The sequence below is a fragment of the Sceloporus occidentalis genome, unplaced genomic scaffold (genome assembly GCF_023333645.1).
Source record: "Sceloporus occidentalis isolate IW3139 unplaced genomic scaffold, rSceOcc1.0.p SCAF_12, whole genome shotgun sequence".
In the NCBI taxonomy this organism is placed as follows: domain Eukaryota; kingdom Metazoa; phylum Chordata; class Lepidosauria; order Squamata; family Phrynosomatidae; genus Sceloporus; species Sceloporus occidentalis.
Genome location: NW_028316992.1, coordinates 23,631,585 through 23,650,282, shown reverse-complemented (window position 1 = coordinate 23,650,282; position 18,698 = coordinate 23,631,585). Strand labels below are relative to the sequence as shown.

Here is an 18,698-nt window from a genome sequence, read left to right as displayed (position 1 = left end):
TCAGAATGTCTGCACAAGCAGCATACAAAACTCTGCTGTAAAAGTAGACAGACAAAAGACAACAGGTGTAATGCACCTACCTGCAGAAATGAAAACTGATGACCCAGTGCAAAAGAGGTAAGGACATGAAGATACTGATCAAAATTATTGATCTCTATGCCCCTCCTGTTTCCTTAGCTAGAAGCTTCTATTTTTAAAAACTTAATATGGATTCTGCCATATTACAAAATAAACTGCGGCAAAGAAGGGGCATGGGGAGAGGATGAGAATGACAGTGTAGATTATCTAGTTTTTACCTGTTTGGCAGGGTAGCTCAGGGCAGACAATTTGAGGATCTGAAATTTAAACAAAAACATTACATTGAAACCATACCAAGAGCCTATCTTTTGTGGAACTAAAGTAAACTACACATGATGCATGAGGGCAGTCAACTCTTTTTTTAAAAAAACATTCAATACGAATACCTGTATGGTGCGCCACATGTTTTTGTTTTGCTATGATGAATAGGGATGTGGCTGCTTAACTCCTCCTGCAAGTTATTTTCTAATTAAAGCAACTGCTTAGGAGGTGGGGATCAGTTTTCTACCCTTTGCCTACCTGGTGGACTACATCAGCAGTTTTGCCGTGTCCAAAGTGACACAGTGTCATTTCTGGCCATAATTTCAGCAGACTTCCCTGTGTTTTGGGGGTGTGGGGGGCTTTATAGGGCTAATGGAAGCAAACCACTGCTGTTCTGGGACGTTATGGACAGTTTTTGGAGAAAATTACCCCCAATCTCTTTCTTAAAATTAAAATTTAGTTTATATATTTTTTAAAACTTAGGGGTTTCTGGGAGCTTTAGGGGGCTTCTGGAGGGTTTCACAGGGCACACTTTGCCCATCCCAGGATAGCCCATGATAGTACACTTGGAATTGTACTAGACTTCTGGTGGCCGCAATCCTTTGAAAAATGAAGATGTTTTAGACTTCACTACTGAACTGTTAAAGACAAAGGGATATAAGAGAGACGAAATCTATGACATGGTATGTGTCCTTTATATAGCTATAGGATGCCATCCTCAGCAGAGGAAATTTGGACACACCTGGACAGAGTTCATGCTCCATGCTGTCAATGAACTCTTCAGCCACCAACTCTGTGAACAATTTCATTTTCTGAACACGCTGGTTGTCGTTGCAGGCGATTGACCGCAGGGTCTCATCTTCCTCTTTTGCATTGAACATGTCTCCAATGCCGATGGCAGTGACAATGACGTCTCCCCCACAGAGTGCCTGCAAGTGGGAGTCATTGTCACGAGGATCATGGCGACCATCAGTTACCACCACAGCAAACACTCGCGCTTTCTCTCTCCGGCTTTCTTTGATGAGTGTGTTGTAGGCAAACTGGAGGGCAGAAAGGGTCCAGGTGCCTCCTGCAATCCATTCCAACTTCTTCACTGCCTCTTTGAAACTGGAGAGGGAGTCAATTCGCTTGTCGTTCAGCTGGATGGCTTCAAATGTGCCCTCGTGGCTGTACTGTACCACTCCAACACGGGCCCCTGCCAAGAAAATACATGATCAAGGACACTTGTTCAGATTAAGATTCCTTATTCCCTTTCAGAACGGGGTGTAAGTATGCATGCATCTGCACTGAAGTGAGAGTGATATTGCCCTCATTGATTCATCTGGCTGGCCAGATGATATCAAGAGGGAGAGTTTCCTCTCTCCTTTGATGGCATTTGGTTTTCCCATTCCCAGAAACCTATTCCACGTTTCTCTGCACACAGATAGGCATGGAGTTCTGTGCCGCTCTTTGCATGGAGCAAGTCCCTTTGAACACTCCCTTGCTGGGTAGAGAAGGGCACACAACAGTTATGCCACTGTTTTTTTAGGTCATTGGAAAGTGCTCTTGTGGAGGAGCCATATGACCTAAGAGGAAGGAAACCGCTTGGGAAGCAATCCTACTGTTGATGTCATTGGGTGCATTGGTTTGGTCCTGGGTGAAATCAGGGATTTCTCTCCTTTGTGCCAATGTCTGGAGAAGGTAAGAAACAGCCAGATAGACTTCTGCAGTTTCTTGTCTTTTCCACACTCCACTATGAATGACTGAAGACCAGATTGCCAGACAACTCAGTGTGAGGAGAAAGGAGGCAGGTTTTGTGGCTAGTAGAAATCTTAAGTCAAGCACCTAGTTTTGGATTATTAGCCATAGTAAGGCTGCATGAATTGGTCAATTTTCATTTCAGTTTGTAATTTTTCCCATCGTTAGTTCATTTCAACCAATTCCACATCATTTTTCAACTTTAAAATGAAGTCAGCATTTACCACAATTCTCTATGTGTTTGCAATTTTGCAGGCAAAGTTGCCTAATAGAATTTTGCAATTGTGTTTATGTGGGTGTGTGTGTGTAATCACACATACACACACATATAAAATTCCCCCATCACTAAAATACATATTTTTCTGAGCATTTCTCCTTAAATATGCATCTTTGCACACTTTTTTTTGTACAGAGAAGTGCAATGAAGAATTACAATAATTCAAGTCCTGAAGTATAATGGTGTTCCAGAAGTGTCTAACAATTCAGGTGAAGTGTGAATTTGATATGACCTTAAGAAAATATGAACAGAATGATATCTTCCTCCATTATTTGTTCATGATAATACTTCAAGAATAGTGTGGAAAGACAGGTATGGACATCACACATACAACAGGACCTCTTTTCTTGCTTTTCCTTCTGAATGATGCAGATGGTTATAAGGCTATCTCAGATGCATCATGAATTTGATCCAGAGGATTAATGAATCAACATTAAACAGCCATGAAAAATAAAAGGGAACGGGGAAATGTCTGCATTCAAAATGTAGAATATATTCAGCAAGGAAAAGCAAAGGGACAAACATCTGAGAAATTCTCTTCACTGGAGATGAAAAGAGTAACCAAGTCTCTAGTTTTTTTCCTGGCCTATGATAGAAATCAATAGGTAGTTGGAAAATGCTGAATCATGATGTTATGTAAATATTGAATCATCATCATCATCATCATCATCATCATCATCATCAGTTGTGAATACAGGTTCTCAGCCAGACCACTGACCTGTCTCAGATTTTGGATCCTTGGCAATGGAGCCTAGCCTGCTCACCACGTTGATGACAAAGTTCTTCTCCAGGGAGAAATTGTTGTAGCCAATACTCTCTGAGCTGTCTATGATGAAGACTATGTCCAAGGGACCACATCGTTTCTCACAGTCTGAGGAAAGCAGAGGCAAGGCAATTAGAAGCCAGTTAAACAGCACAACACTGGTGATCCCTGAAGCTGACTGTAACACAAAACATTAAGGAGGACTTTAAAATTACAGAAGGAATGAGCTTTAGCATGTCTCGGGTCTAAAGTGCAAAACTCAAAGTGGGATGTGAAGTTTTGAATGCATTTATATATCATGGTAAATTACATTCTATCATGATAAGAATGCATAGGAACAGGTCAGTGTGTGTACCATAATTCCCTGTAGCAAAGAGAAGGGACTAGAAGTTTCTTCTTTTGCTTACAAGTCATTTATTATGCTCTGGTTAACACTAACTGTAGTCAACTCCAAGCAAACCAACTTCAAATAGGGATGTAGCCAAGGGGGGGGGGGGGAGGGTTGGACCCCCCCCCCCCCTTTCAGGCTTGGGGACTTTCAAGCTCCTTCCTCCCCCCCTCCTCCCCTCCATCAAAAGCACGGAGGACTCAGAAGTCGCAGCCAGGGAGGGAGCAGGGAGGCTCAGAGAGAGAGAGAGGGAGGGAGGAGGAGGAGTGGGAGTGAGCGGGAGTCTGTGATTTCTTTCTCTTTCATTTCCTCTCCATCCATGTCCATCTTCCACTCTTCCACTCCTCCTCCTCCCTTGTGCTTTTGCCAGAATAAAAGTCTCCTTTCCTGGGGAAGAAGAGGAGTACGAGGAGGAGTAAGAAGAAGAAGACAGGAAGGAAGGAAAAAAAAGAAAGGAAGAGGAAGGGGAGGAAGGAAGGAAAGAAGGAAGGAAGGAAGGAAGGAAGAGGAAGGAAGTCTCTCTTACCCAAAATTTTGAGGACTAGATGTATTTGGATTTTGGAGTTTTTCAGAGTTTGGTATATTTATATATGTCTAATGGGATATAATGGGGCATGGGATCCATGTATGTTTCATATGCATCTCATAGACATAGGCTGAAGGTAATTTAATACACAATATTTTTAAAATAATGTTGTGCTTCTGTACACTGAGCAGTCAGCGAAATCCTGAGACCACTATTCCTTGTATAATTCAATAATTCTAAACCTTCAGGATTCCCAGGTATCCTTGAGTTGGGGTCAGACCAGATGCGCTCAGGGTCAGTTTTGGATTTTGGAATAATTTAGAAGTCCAGAGAAAGGCGACTCAGACTCTACTCTGTACATTTCTTCTGATAATGAACTCAGGTTTTCAAAAACAGTCATTTCTGGATTTTTGCAACAACAAAAAAGTGGAGGGTCTGTGATGCAAAAAAGCAAGACACTTCCTTCCAGCCTTGTTTTTTTCTCTTTTTTAAAAGACAAATAAAATAAAATACAGTTAGCTGGCCCCTTTTCAGCGTCAATGGGGATGCTTTGATTGAGAGTTCCTGCCTGGAGAATGGGGTTGGACTGGATGGCCCTTGGGGTCTCTTCCGACTCTATGATTCTATGATTAATTAAGTAACATATGGAATCAATCTAAGTGGGTTGCCAATGAAAGGTCTGCTGCAAAGGTCTGGGCCTCTCTGCCTTCCTGCCTTGGAAGCAAAGTCCATTGGCAGACCTCTGCGTTTTACTTTGCAAGGAGTTTTAGATTTTCTTTTAAAGGAGTTTTCCCCAAATTCTGCCAGAGGATGAATTGGGGCTGTGGAGTCCTATGGCCCTGCTCCAGGCAATGCTAGACTGCAGGTCCCATCATCCAGCAGCACCACAGACTGCTGGGAACTGCAGACTAATAAGGTTGCACACTGCAGAAATAATCCAGTTCGACACCACCTTAATGCTACAGAAAATCCTGGGATTTGTAGTATGTTGTGGCACCAGAGCTCTCTGACAAAGAAGGCTAAATGTCTCATGAAACTACAATCCCCAGGTATTATTATTATTATTATTATTATTATTATTATTATTATTTTCTTATACCCTTTTCCCCAATATACAGACTCAAGGCGATGATTTTCCATACTATTAATCTAAAGTAGTGTCTTTCTACAATGTAGCTGGACACTCCCATTACATAATTTGTTGGGGATGCTTTGATTAAGATTTCCTGCATGGCAGAATGGGGTTGGACTGGATCAGGGCCCTTGGGGTCTCTTCCAACTCAATGATTGCATGATTCGATAGCACTCTGATCCTACTGTGATTTTAATTGTTTTTAAATGTATATAGTTTTAAAGTCTTATAATGCAAGCCATGCACTGATGGACTATTGCACGATAATTTTGTATTGATTGATTTTATATCCTGCCTTTCTCCCAAAATAGGATTCTCTTACAGGGGTTTGTTTTTTATAAAAAGAAAGGAATGTATAATGTCTTGGAATTTAAAATTATGATAGATAGATAGATAGATAGATAGATAGATAGATAGATAGATAGGTCTTGAAATTAAAAATTATGTGTGTGTGTGTATGTCTTGGAATTAAAAATCCCTCTTGGAAGTGGGAATGAAATGTTGTGTGGATGCAGCCTGGGTTCTTAGCTCAGCTCAGAAGTTGGAATGCAGTGTCTCAAAGCATGAGCAGAGTGTCTCTGAGCATGAACAGAGTGGTTGCCGCTCATTGCTTGAGAAGCTGCACTTTGCTTTATCGAGCTGAATTTATCTGATGTAAACACCTTCAGAGGAAGGCTCAGTTTGCATCTGCACTGAAAAAATAATCCAGTTTGATGCAACTTTAACTGCCCTTGGCTCCCTGTCGTGGAATGCTGGGATTTGTAGTTTGTTGTGGCACCTGACAGGGATGACTAAACAGCTCCTCAAAACTACAGATCCCAAGATTCCATAGCACAGAGCCATAACAGAAGTTAAAGTGGTGCCATCGTGAGCGTTTAGCTCAACCCTCTTTTTGTGTCTTGGGGGGGTGCGTTCTTAGCCTCTCAAAATGGTGGCTCTTAGTTTGGACCCCCCCCCCTTCCCAAAATCCTGGCTACGGCCCTGCTTCAAACAATGGTTTAAGAAACTGACTTGTGTAAATTAATCATAGTTAATGTTAACCACAGCTCTGTGTCTGAAAACCTATTCAGGACAGAGTACATCTAAGCATGTGAAGAGAGAGCTCTGTTCACACTGAAAGTGAGTCTTAAAAATCAGGACTTTGGGTGCAATAGAGAGGATGCACACATTCCTCTTCAGACTATCACTCCCCATATGAAGACAGTGACAACTCCTTACTGAACCACCTCAATAGAATTTGGATGACAGACACATCAAAAGAAGTAGAAATGCAGTAGCGATGGAAGAACTGAGCTCCTCCTCCTCCTGGCTGTGTGTAAAGAGATGAAGGTGAATGTGAGCAATGTATTTCTATCTATGCTGAACTATTTTTTGGTTTGATGAGTTAAGCCAGTCTCTCTAAAATCTCTTTCTTGCTCAGCTTCTGAGAACATTTTTTAACCAGTGAGTTAAACTTTCTCAGAGCAACCAGGACCAGATAACATGGATTTTCAGCTAATCATTTTAATGCCTGACTTGAGCAAAATTGACCACAGAATTAGCAATGATTAATGTTGCATGATTATTATTTTTGCCTGTCAGCTCTGAGCATAAATTTGCCCTCTGAGGAGAGTAATTCTGTTGTAAAGGAAGGTTCTGCAAACCCATCACTGTTACAATCCCCCAAACAGAAGATTATCAACTAACCACAACAGCCACAGGTCTCTCTGACATAGGTCATCACATCACAGTCCTATAAACAACAATAACAACAGGAAAGAAAGTGCTATTGTGAGTACAAGATTTCAATGGATTTGAAGGATATGGCAACATCTCTTGGGAAATCAGCCAGCACATAATGATTATAACGATTTCCATTTACATCCTCTCATCGTGAAAACAGTTTTTAGTCTGACTGAATAAGAGAAATCACATGCTTTCTCTACTGCATTCAAAAAGATATGACTGAAGTATGATTTTGATTATAAATTTGACATGGATAGGGGGAAGCAGTGGCATCCTTGCCTGAGGTGTCACACAGTGTGGGGAGGCAGGGCTTCCAGGGGTGGGGCTTCCAGGAGTGGGACCAGAAGAGCACTCCCCCCCACCTTGCTGCCACAGGCATAGAATGGCACTGAGGCAGCAAGGTGCTTGGCCCTCTGAGTAGACATGGCTGTGCGGGACTTGGAAGGCAGCCACCTCCCCATCCTGTCCTTCCAAGTCCTGCACGGTCATGGCTGCGTGGGGTCCAGAAGGCAGCTGCCTGCTCCCCCGAGGGTGTACTACCCCACAGGGTGGCAACCCCCTCTGGGGTGTCATCCGGTGCGATCCACACCACTGCACCCCCCTAGTGACATGTTTTGCAGACCTTGTTACATTCTCCTGCAAACTAGTACAGTGGTACCCCGGGATACGAATGCACCGCGTTACGAAATTTCCGGGGTACGAAAAACCTAGATTTAAAAAAACTGTTCCGGGTTCCGAAGGATTTTTCGGCTTACGAAGATTTTTTCGGCGCGTTTCGGCGCGAAATTCAAAAGCCGCCGCTAGCCGCTAGCGGCTTTCCAGCGGCTTTTCGGGTTGCGAAATGTATCGGGTTACGAACGGCGCCGCGGAACGAATTAAATTCGTAACCCGAGGGACCACTGTATTGATAACAACTAGACAGCAAACTCCTTTATACATTTTATGATAACAGAAAATGCTCTCTACTTACAGTTAGCCCAGGGTCTCCAGCAGGTCCAGGACCACCCTATAAATGGATGAAGGAGATATGGATGTCAACTATAGAAGGAACACCAATTTTGCTAACTTTCTTTATGCAGCCACACAGAAAAAGCATGTAACAGACTTCGAACAATTTTTAATATTCACTGGTTTCTGGCAATATGATTGATTGCCTGTAAACAATGAGTGTAAATGTGTGCCCCCCCCCCAAAAAAAAACAACAGTGTTTTTACTCTCTTTCCCTCTCCCAGTTCCATTCACAGAATATGCGTGCTATTTGGTAGAATATGTGCATTTGATATTTTCCTTATCTAATTTCAATTTTTTTTCCACCTGTGCTAAAGTGTTCCCCCAACCCAGAAGAAGAACTATGTCAGACCTGGAGTAATTTATTTGGCATCCCACTGAAACCAATGTATGTGTGTGTGGCGGGAGAGACAACCAAGTATATAAATTTTGCAGAATGTAGGAAGCATGATTCCTCTTTGCCTTGTCACAGATTCCTCTAAACCATCCCCACAATCTCCACATCATTGCTCTGTAAATATCACTCTCACTTCGCAGATCAGGAAATCATCTGATGTTGGAAGTGTGAGAGGCACAGATCTTTCTGCATGGCCAAGGAAGATGCATTCAAGGTTGGCTCTGAAGTCAGAGCTCAGTTTCTGACACTGGAGGGAGAGACCCTTTCTTCCCTTCATCTTGCTACTGGGACACTGTCTTACTTGATTCCCAGAGACAATGGGATTGTGTCTTCATGTTGTTTAGTGAGAAACAAAGGCATTACTAGGCCAAGTTTTATTCTTTTCCATGTTTCAAATTTCTGAGTTCAGCCCTAAAATGTTTTATTTACCTCAGCAATGGAGACTGATTATATATTCTGGTTTTTCAAGTTTTTGTCTGGTTTTGCCAAGATGGTTTAGAATCTAGGTAGCTGCTCATGTTTGTAATTTGGTGTATACACCACAACAGAGATGGACCTATGAATCAAGCCCAGAATACTGAAGGGAGAAGGTACATTGCGGCAGTTAGGACACCCAACCAGACAAAGAGATACAATGAAGTTATAATAATACCTCACTGCCTGGTTCACCAGGAAGTCCTCTGGGTCCAGGCTCACCTGGTGGGCCAGGATCAGCCTAGAAAGAGGAAGAAACACATTAATCCATATGCATTTGTTTATAGATGTGAGCACAAAAATTAAGATTTAAAACTAGAAACTAGGCAAACCTTTAGTTGCACACCCAGCAAAGTAGGTATACAATGTCTCAAACATGATTTATCTATCATTTCTACAGCACTTGGCAGAACACAAAATGTTTTATATCAGTTATCAACAATAATGGAATATAGGTTAGGTTGAGAGAACAGCTCCATCTAGCTATTTCTTGGCTGGAGGTCCTTTTTGTGAACTGGGGAAGATGGTCTGATCACTCTACAACCATGCACATAATGTAACTTTTCAAGATGGACAGTTTATATGGATAGTATGGTTGACATGGCTGATCTTTTCTTTCAATTCCAAAGGAACAGAATCCATGACTCTGGATTCCATGTGAAGTGTGCTGCTATGTGCATTTTGGTATTACACCAGTTTTAATGCTTCATTACACTGGCAAAGGATTATTTTTGGTGCTCTGATAATGGTTTGGTGGCAGAGAAACCACCTCCGTCACCAGAGAAACTGTCCTACCAACTCCTGAGTAGCAAAGGAATTGGTAAGGCAGCTTTCTTTGCTGAAAGAGGCAGCTTTCACTCTTGCTCCCCCTCTCCACAGCCATCATAGCACTCATGGACATTTTACCTTCGCCCTTGCTCTTCTTCTTACAACCTGTGCTCGCATTAGGTTGGTGGGACATGTGAATGCCCATGACAATGATCACTTGTGGTTCTTCTGCTTCAGTAGTAAACAGATCTGCAGAAAATACTTACAGGTTCACCTCTTTCTCCTTTTGTTCCTGGAGGGCCTTTTGGTCCAAAGTCACCTCTTGCACCCTGTTCCAAAAATGGTATATAGGATTAGATTTCCACACATCATTTTTCTCCCATTACTCCTTAAGGAGAGATTCTCTGGATACTGATTTTTTTTTTTAAAAAAAATATATTAAGAACTGTATATCCTTCCCTGTAACATATGAACTCAGGATGGCATACAGATAAAGTTCATCTAAAAGAATTTAGGACAATTAAAATGTAAAAGAAGGGCACTAAATCCAAATAGTCTAAATTATTCAAAACAATTTAACAATTATGACATCTTGAAACCTGTCCAGTTTTGGATAAACTTGTTAGATTCCACGCCCCTGCTGCTGACCAACATATTTGTGATAAAAAACTATGTTTTAATTTGGTGCCATAATGAAACTAGCACTGGGTCTCCAAGGGGAGGGCATTCCACAATCAGGTTGCCAGAGAAGATAAATCCCCCTCCCACATCTTTACACAGTGCATTAATGCTTCCACTGATGAGTACAAGAAGAAGGTCCATCCAGCAGATTGCAGTGTATGGAAAGGCATATGTGGGAAGAGACGCTGCTTCAGGTATAGAGGTCCCAGGCTGTTTACGGTTTTCAGTGTTAATTATCACCACTTTGAATTTGGACCAAAGCGTACTCGTTGTCAATGCAATTCCTTTAAAACGGATGCTGTACAGTTTCTGTAACATGTATTGGTCAACTACCTAGATGCTTCTTCTTGCACTAGCTGCAGCTTTAGGAAAGTGTTCCAGGGCAGCCTAACAAAGAGTTCATTGTAGCATTCTAATGAGGAAGTTACCAACATACAAACTATTGTGGCCAGTGCATGGATAACTGGATGTCAGGAAAGTCAAAGCTGGCCCCCACTAATTCAAGCCGTATAGTCCACATGAACTTGCAGTGACAGACATGGATCCAGAAATACTCCCAAGCTACACACCTTCAGGGGGTGTGCACATTCTGGTCAAATTTATTTAACAGAACTACACAGAAAATGCAGGAAATGCATGGAAAGAATCACTTACTGGAGAAGTAACTTTTCATTAACTAGTCACAAAAAGCCAGCTTGCACACATAAAATACTCCATATGTCAGTACTGAGTTAACAGATATTAGGGAGCCATGTTAGTGTGCAAGCCCAGATTCCCCCCAACAGCCTTCTATAGGGCAGATGACACTGATGCATGGATGTAAACCTCACTCCACATTACCGACTTCCATAGCTGAAGTGCTGGATTTCACCGTGGTGGCCAAGGAGGTGATATTCTTCTTTCCAGCTCAGGAAAACTGAGGAGGGGAACAAAAACCCCTCAGCTGGGATTTGCTCTCCTTTGCTTTATTCTGGACAGGAAAATGGGGCTCAGCCAAAGGACTTGCAAAAAGCCTTGATGACAACATGAGACTGGTGTGCCTCCCTCCCTTCCCAGCTTGGCTTCCCAATGGCAAAGAGGAGCAGGGTATGTAGGAAATCTCATGTCTCCTGTGATCATTGATTTGAAGTTACCTTGCTTGCTTGTCTTCCCAACAGGGAGAACAAGTAAGGTGGTGGTGGTGGTGGAGTTGTGGGTGCAAAAAGACTTCAGGGCAAGGAGGGGCATATCAGGCTGGAAGCCATGGGCCAAATCTGGCCTACAGGCCAGAGGGTTTCTATCCCTGTTGTAATGGCAGCAGATCATCTAGTTTGAGCTGTTTCAGGGTGATTTAATCAGAGCAGGATAAGTCACTGATCCTGTGACTCACTGATGACTTGTAATGCCTAAGTGTACCAATGTTGCCATGGCCTAAGAAGTGGCCCTGCAAATCCTCATGAGCCTACCAAAAGAGAGGTTCAGCAACAGACTGAAAGAACCAGGATATTGCTTGTTACCAGATTTGTTAGCACAAGTAGCAAATGTAAGTTCATACTGTACCTCTGGTCCTGGAATTCCCTTCTCACCCTTATCACCCTGAAAAATTGAAGAAAAACTGATCAGTTTCCATTTTGTGCCACCATTTATTCATATGTATCAAGGAAGGGTATGTTTTTTTAAAAAAACAAAACCCAAAAATCAATAAATAATTGTGGGTTGACAGAAAGGTCTCCAGAATTCATAGGAAATTTCTTAGGGCTTCTCACAGACATCTCTTCCACCTCCTGCCTTTCTCAGCCACATTCTCAGGGTTCAGATAGATAGATACAGAATGGGGTATTCAGATTCTCTCAGGCTATATGGACAATTTCTAAATTAAATGGTGTAGTTTCCTTTACAGCAACAAAAACAAAACAAAACAAAAAACCAACTAACCAAACAAACAAACAAACCATGCAACAGACAGAGCTGTCAACCAGAGATGATCCTGAGGTCATCCTGAACATTTATCTCAGATATCTGGTATGTACGCTTGCATATGCTTAGAGGAAGCATCTACTATTTCCGCAAGATTGCACAAGATCCGTATACACATATCACACACACGCATGCACAAGTGAGTACCCTCAGAAAACCCTGGAGATATCTCTTCCCTTCATTGTCTGTCCTCAAATTGCAATCACTCTCACACACATTTTGGGCAAATCTTTCCTTTGTAATTTCCTGGAGAATAGTACTCATGATGATGAACAGATTCTCCTTCCTGTATTGTGAGAAGTGATCGCGCAAAACTTTCAGCCTCAGCACCTCTTGATTACAGCAGTTTTCTTTACACTGAGTCCTTCACTTTGAAAAGTGAATAAAAGTTGCTTTCCTTCTAAAAAGAAAGTTGTTCCCCATCCTGGTGAGGACATTATCTCCTCCTCATATCCTTCAAAGACTCTTCCTTCCTGCTGAGGTTCATATTGGCTTCTGGATGCAGTTGTGGGTTGAAATATCTGGACATGGTTTCCAGCTCACTCTCCAAAAATGAAGAAGAGGAGAAAGTTGGTGACACACACAAAATGAGGCACATCTCTCTCCCTGAAGCCAAGCTACATTTTAAGGACCTAACTGGGGAAAAATGTTGATGAGGAAGGGGTGCCTGTGAAGCTGAGCAGATTTTTTCCTCACTTTCCTGCAGTGTTATTATAACCATTGTCACAGTTATTAAATCCAGACTTTTATCTTTCTTCTTCTAACGTTTTGAGTAAATGGGATTAATCTTCTAGATCAGATGTGAATTCTAAACAGGCTTGAGAGACTAATGGATATTGGATGACTGAAGCCAAGTTCACTGCTGCACATATGCAACTAGAGTAGCATTTCACCAATGCAGTGTTAGGGCAAGTTCTATATGATGAAACTGAGGACTGTGTCGCACTGCTTCCGGTACCCAAGTTACATCTTCCAAATCTGAGCCAATTGAGTCTGGACAGGGACCAATTGGATGGCTTATTCACCAACTTCGGTCTTTTCTTTCAAATAGCATAGTAAGAAGCAGCCTCTTTAAGGAACTTATTGCACAAGGAAAGAAAGCGGAAGTTCAGTTGGATAACAGTGGTTTTTTTGTGCCTTACCACATGATATTCTTCAGTTCTCTTTCTGTAGGAGATGGTCATAAAAGTGAGTCTTTTTTCATAGAAAAAGACTCACATTTATGACTGTCTCCCATGGGAAGAGAACTGAAGAGTTACAACATTATGTGGTAAGGCACACAGAAAGGTACTACTATGTGGCTGTACTTTCCTCCTGCAATAAGCTGCTAAATAAGGCTCATTTACTTTACAGCTTTGCTACATTTAACCATTCATTTAGGTTTATCAGACAAGGGAAATTGGAAGTATAATGGCAATCCGAACGCAATCATGGGGTTTCATGTTATTGCGTGATAGACTACCACATGCAATTTCGGGCAATGGGAAGTCAGTCTGAACACAATCTTGGGGTTTCACATTATTGCGTGAGAGGTGATCACATGCAATTTCAGGCAATGGCAAGTTATTTTCAGGCAATGGGAAGTCAGTTTGAATGCAAATCGAATTCATGTAAATTCGCTGAACTAGCAAATTCACGTGAATGCGTTCTGGCCCTGCTATCATTTCATTCGAAATTAAGAGAAATTCCTCCTGTGTGATAAACTCCTTAGACTTAGACTTAGGGAGGTGGTTATGTTTAGTCTGGAGAAAAGATGGTTAAGAGGTGATTTGATAGCCTTGTTTAAGTAATTGAAGGGGTGTCATATTGAGGATGGAGCAAGCTTGTTTTCTGCTGTGCCAGAGACTAGGACCCAGAACAATGGATGCAAGCTCCAGGAAAAGAGATTCCACCTGAACATTAGGAGGAACCTCCTGACACTAAGAGCTGTTCGCCAGTGGAACAAACTCCCTTGGAGAGTGGTAGAGTCTGCTTCCTTGGATGGCCACCTCTTGGGGATGCTTTGACTGTGAATTCCTGCATGGCAGGGGGTTGGACTGGATGGCTGTTGTGGTCTCTTCCAACTCGACGATTCTATGATTCTACCTATTTAACCTTCAACCATTTATTTTCTTATGCTCAAGAAATTATTGTAAATATGTTGTTAGAAAAATTCCCCTTTCTTTTGTATGACCAATAAAGCAATAAAGTAAAAAAATTCATAATTAAAACAGAACCAGTATTAGATTCACATTGGCTCTATACCCTTACATCCTAAAAGCTTAAAAAGAAGTAAAAATGACAACCACGGTAACATTCACAAAATTGTAGCAAAAATGATACCCTACTAAATGTTAATTAGAATGAATTAACAGACCAATTAATTAACAGATCCTCTCCTATGTAACTCCTACCCCAAAGGAAATGTTGCTAGATTCAAAAGGTCTACCCTGCCAGGGGCTCAAGGGAGAACTACGGTTCTCCCTAGTAACTGGAGCAGCTTTTGCCTATTACCCCCCTTTTACAGTGGATGTTCAAGTCCCATTAAATACAAAGACACAGTAAAATGGTGTCCCTTATATAAAATAACAAAATCAAGGTTTGCTTTTTAAAATTTATATATTTTTTGAGTATTTTCAAACTGTGGATGCTTGAATCTATTGATAAAGAATCCATGGCTATAGAGGGCCGACTGTATATGTTTACACTGGAGGACATCACATGGCTTTGTCCTCAAGTTGACCACTCCTCTGTTTGATACCATGCCTTGTTTTCCATGGTGTTGCTCTTATAAAGGATTTTAATATAAGCATGTTACACACACAAAACATACCGGGAGTCCTCTGGGGCCAGGATAGTTGAAACCAGGTCGTCCTCTGTCTCCCTATAATTAAAATGAAAATGACTTTTCAAATAAAGCCAAAGCATATGGAAACTTTGCTTTGTAATAATCTATATTGTACTGGGGTACAGCACTATATTCTTCCTTTTTGGGGTTAATAATGCCCCAATGAGCTGGGGATACCCTGAGCAACTGCAGAACTTCACAGTCCTAATGGGAAAGGGTGGGGAGATAATGGAAGCCACTGACAAAATTACATTCAATCTGTCTTAGACAAATATTAAGACTTTGAAGCTTGATGTGCTTAAAAGGAAGACTTCTTATGTCTTGAAAATTGCCAACACTAAAACAATTCTGTGTTGGCCTGTCAGTCAGGCAAACATCTGATCTGCATTTGCATATTTCATGGTGTATTAAGTCATCTCACTATCTGCATACAGAGTCAAATGATTGTGAGAATATCTGTACCTATGGTCACTGCTCATTTGTACCTAGGTACAAGAATCATCTTAAATCCAGAGCAGAGATGAGGTTTTCAGCTTTATTAGAGTAGAATATTTGTTTGTTTGTGTAAATTGACAAATATGCAACAAAAATCCACCAAACAGTGATACCTTTATTGGCCAACCAAAATGCACGATATATTTGTTGCAAGCTTTCGAAACTCCACTGGCTTCTTCATCAGGCAAGATGAAGAAGCCAGTGGAGGATGGAAAGGTTGCAACAAGTATATGGTGCATTTTGTTTGGCCAATAAAAGTATCACTGTTTGGTGGATTTTTGTGTGAATTTGCTAAATGACCAACACAGCTACCTCTGCATATTGACAAATATATGGTTATTTATGGAAGTACCAGAATAGGGCTGTCAGGTCAGGACTATCTCAGGCCTATACATTTTGAGGCCAAATCCTGAGACTAAGGGAACAACCCTTTGTGCAGAGAGCAGGCCCTGGTGGCATCATTAAGCATGATACCTTAAACACCAGACACTGTTGCACAGAAAATGTCATTCAAATGAAAAAATACCAGATCTAACAAATGAAGAAATTATATGAACATAATAATATAAATAATAATAATAATGCAATTTCTTTACATTCTGCTTTTTTGCAAGGAATCAAAGCGGATTACAACAATATAAAGATAAAACATGGTACAGTTAAAATTACAATTGAAAAACAACCCTATATCCCAACCCTCCCCCCAACATATACTTTTCAAGCCCACACTTTTGCCCTGAGATTTTTTCTCTTGCTCTGAGGACCAGAGAAGAGGGACCAAGCCCTGAGAATGTAATAATCCTACATACAAAGTGCAGTCCCTTACAGTATAACTCCTTTTGCCTCTAAGAAGCTGCCATGGGAGCTCCTAGGGAGGGCACATTGCATGTGTGCACATAAGGCAATTTTAAGGAAGAGTGGAAGACCTGAGGAGGCTCAAAGAGAATGTGTGAATTAAAAGCAACAATGGGAAAGATGCGAAGACTGAACTGCAACTCATATCCATCTAGCAGCAGTTTTGAGGCCAGAATGTTGCAAGAAGGATGAGGCTTAGAGATGCCTACCAGCCCAATGCTGGCAGATGGGACTGAGAGTCTTCGTGGATATCTGATTTATTGGGCTCCATTCTCTCCTATTTTCTGTTGGCTTTAAACCATATAGTTATTTCTCTATTGTTTTGTTCCCCTTTATATTAAATAAATTATTGCTAGCAAATACTTTTGACTTCCATTACCATTTAAATTAATATCCAATTGATTCTGGAGGCCAAAAAATGGAAAACATTCTACACAATTCAACTTTTAAAAATTATATAAGTAGACCTAGTAACGTTTTGAGATAGCTTGCTCTGATACAAGTCCATCAAACATACAAGGATTTACTTCTGTGTAGAATAGAAATTGTACTTCTATATTCAAACTATTTAAGAACCCAGCATTTCTTATGCTCTAATATTTGTTAACCAACAAGGCTAAATACGCGAATGGCAACGTAAACCCTGAAATCCCTGTATGAATTTATGTACCTTCCATTACTTGTGAGAGTATCATTGTACAGATCACAGACACTACCCATGTTGAATATAATATGTACACATTGTAGTATGAAGTGTTAAGGTGACATTATTGATTTCCAGACTGTACCTCTGTCTTACCTTTGGTCCTGCAGCACCTGGGTCACCCCTTACACCTGCATCACCAGCATCACCCCGTGAGCCCTAAAACAGAGTGTTTCAGAAAGAAAAGAGGAAAAAGCAGTATAAAGAGTATTAAGAAATCCACTACCATTGTGCTTTAATGCAAATCACAACAATTTCTCATGGCATTCTTCCCAAGGGTGCCTTGTGACAGGAAGAAATGAAGATGGTTGGCAGCATTTATAACCCTCCAGGTAACATTTACAACTACTGTAAAGGATGCTGCAAACATTTGTCACATACAGATGCACAAATGAAGTGAGGTCAGGGTCAAATAAGTTCAAACATTGATTGGCAGTGAATTTTCAACCCACAGAAGATGGGTTGATCAAATGTGTGCTTTCCTTCACTGGACAGCTGCCTAGAAGAGCAGTGAGGGAAACAGCCAGTGGATGTCCGTATGCTGAAGACAAACTTGGATAAAACTTACAGGCTTGCCTGGTTCTCCTACACCACCCTGAGGACCACGTGGACCAGGCAATCCTCGATCTCCCTGTGCAGCAAACAAACAAAAGTGAGAGTCAGACATATAGGATTCTTATAAAGCTTTGAGACAGAAGATGGTATCAAATAATCTACAGGCCACTACATCTGCCAATTTATCATATTAAACAGGTTAACTCATTGCTACATCTGAGAAATAGTGTGAAATATCCATGCAGTTATACAAATATTAGAAAAAACTACACTAATGTAGCATAGATGTTCTTAATTATCAGCAACATCAACCTTGTGTTAGTCATAACTAACTTCAGAGGTCTGTATATGTCAAACAGTTTGTTGTTGGGCTTGTGACACCTAACTGTACTTAATGTCCTCTGGTTATCAGTCTTGGACACTAGGGAAACACCTGGTTCAACACTACACCTAGAATAACTGGATGTGGTAATAGTTAAAATGGCTGTCACCAAATCCAGTTTGAAAACTGGGTAGCACCATTTTCATTAGATGCTTTGTAATCTTGTGACTGCAGTCCTATGGAATACGGAGTGGTGTTCTGATGACTATCCAAAGGCTGTTAGCTGATCTCTAGATTTTGGGACTCAATGATAATGTGGATTTCCTATATTATTGTGTACTTTCTATTCCCAAAAAGAGAAAATTTGCACATTCATGGTGGCAACCACATGGGAGAACCAGTGGCAGAGGGGCCCTGGGGACAAGGAGTCCGGAAAGTTGTTTTTCTTGACAGAGAAAGAGAGAGAAAAAAAGAAAGAAAGAAAGAAAGAAAGAAAGAAAGAAAGAAAGAAAGATAAAGAATCTAAAGGATAGAGCAAGACTAGAATGCAGAGGACTTTATAGATTCCTTTACTTGCTGAATAGCTGACAGTGGGGGTTGGGCTTCTCCCTACCCCTCGATTAAAAAAAAACACACCCTTTTTATCATTGGGAGGGCAAATGAGATTACCATCCCATGCTTCACCCAGGATCCAATGTGTTAACATATTCAGATGTTGGACATGATTTGGCAGACTCATGAATTTTAGCATATACTGACAGTGCAGTTAC

At 41.2% G+C, this 18,698-nt stretch overlaps 1 protein-coding gene across 2 annotated transcripts in view; it reads right to left on the bottom strand.

Annotated features, from left to right (window-relative positions):
- LOC149305385 (collagen alpha-2(VI) chain-like) overlaps window positions 1-18,698 on the bottom strand; it is a 61,163-nt gene that overhangs the window by 10,582 nt on the left and 31,883 nt on the right. For both annotated transcript variants that reach the window (XM_089478095.1, XM_089478096.1), the window contains exons 17-27: window positions 17,620-17,682; window positions 17,148-17,210; window positions 14,984-15,034; window positions 11,755-11,790; window positions 9,801-9,863; window positions 8,945-9,007; window positions 7,858-7,893; window positions 6,849-6,894; window positions 3,072-3,224; window positions 1,082-1,534; window positions 297-335 (exon numbers count right to left, since the gene is read on the bottom strand). In XM_089478095.1, coding sequence (XP_089334221.1) covers window positions 297-335; window positions 1,082-1,534; window positions 3,072-3,224; window positions 6,849-6,894; window positions 7,858-7,893; window positions 8,945-9,007; window positions 9,801-9,863; window positions 11,755-11,790; window positions 14,984-15,034; window positions 17,148-17,210; window positions 17,620-17,682 — 1,066 coding nt within the window. The remainder of the gene's footprint in view (window positions 1-296; window positions 336-1,081; window positions 1,535-3,071; window positions 3,225-6,848; window positions 6,895-7,857; window positions 7,894-8,944; window positions 9,008-9,800; window positions 9,864-11,754; window positions 11,791-14,983; window positions 15,035-17,147; window positions 17,211-17,619; window positions 17,683-18,698) is intronic.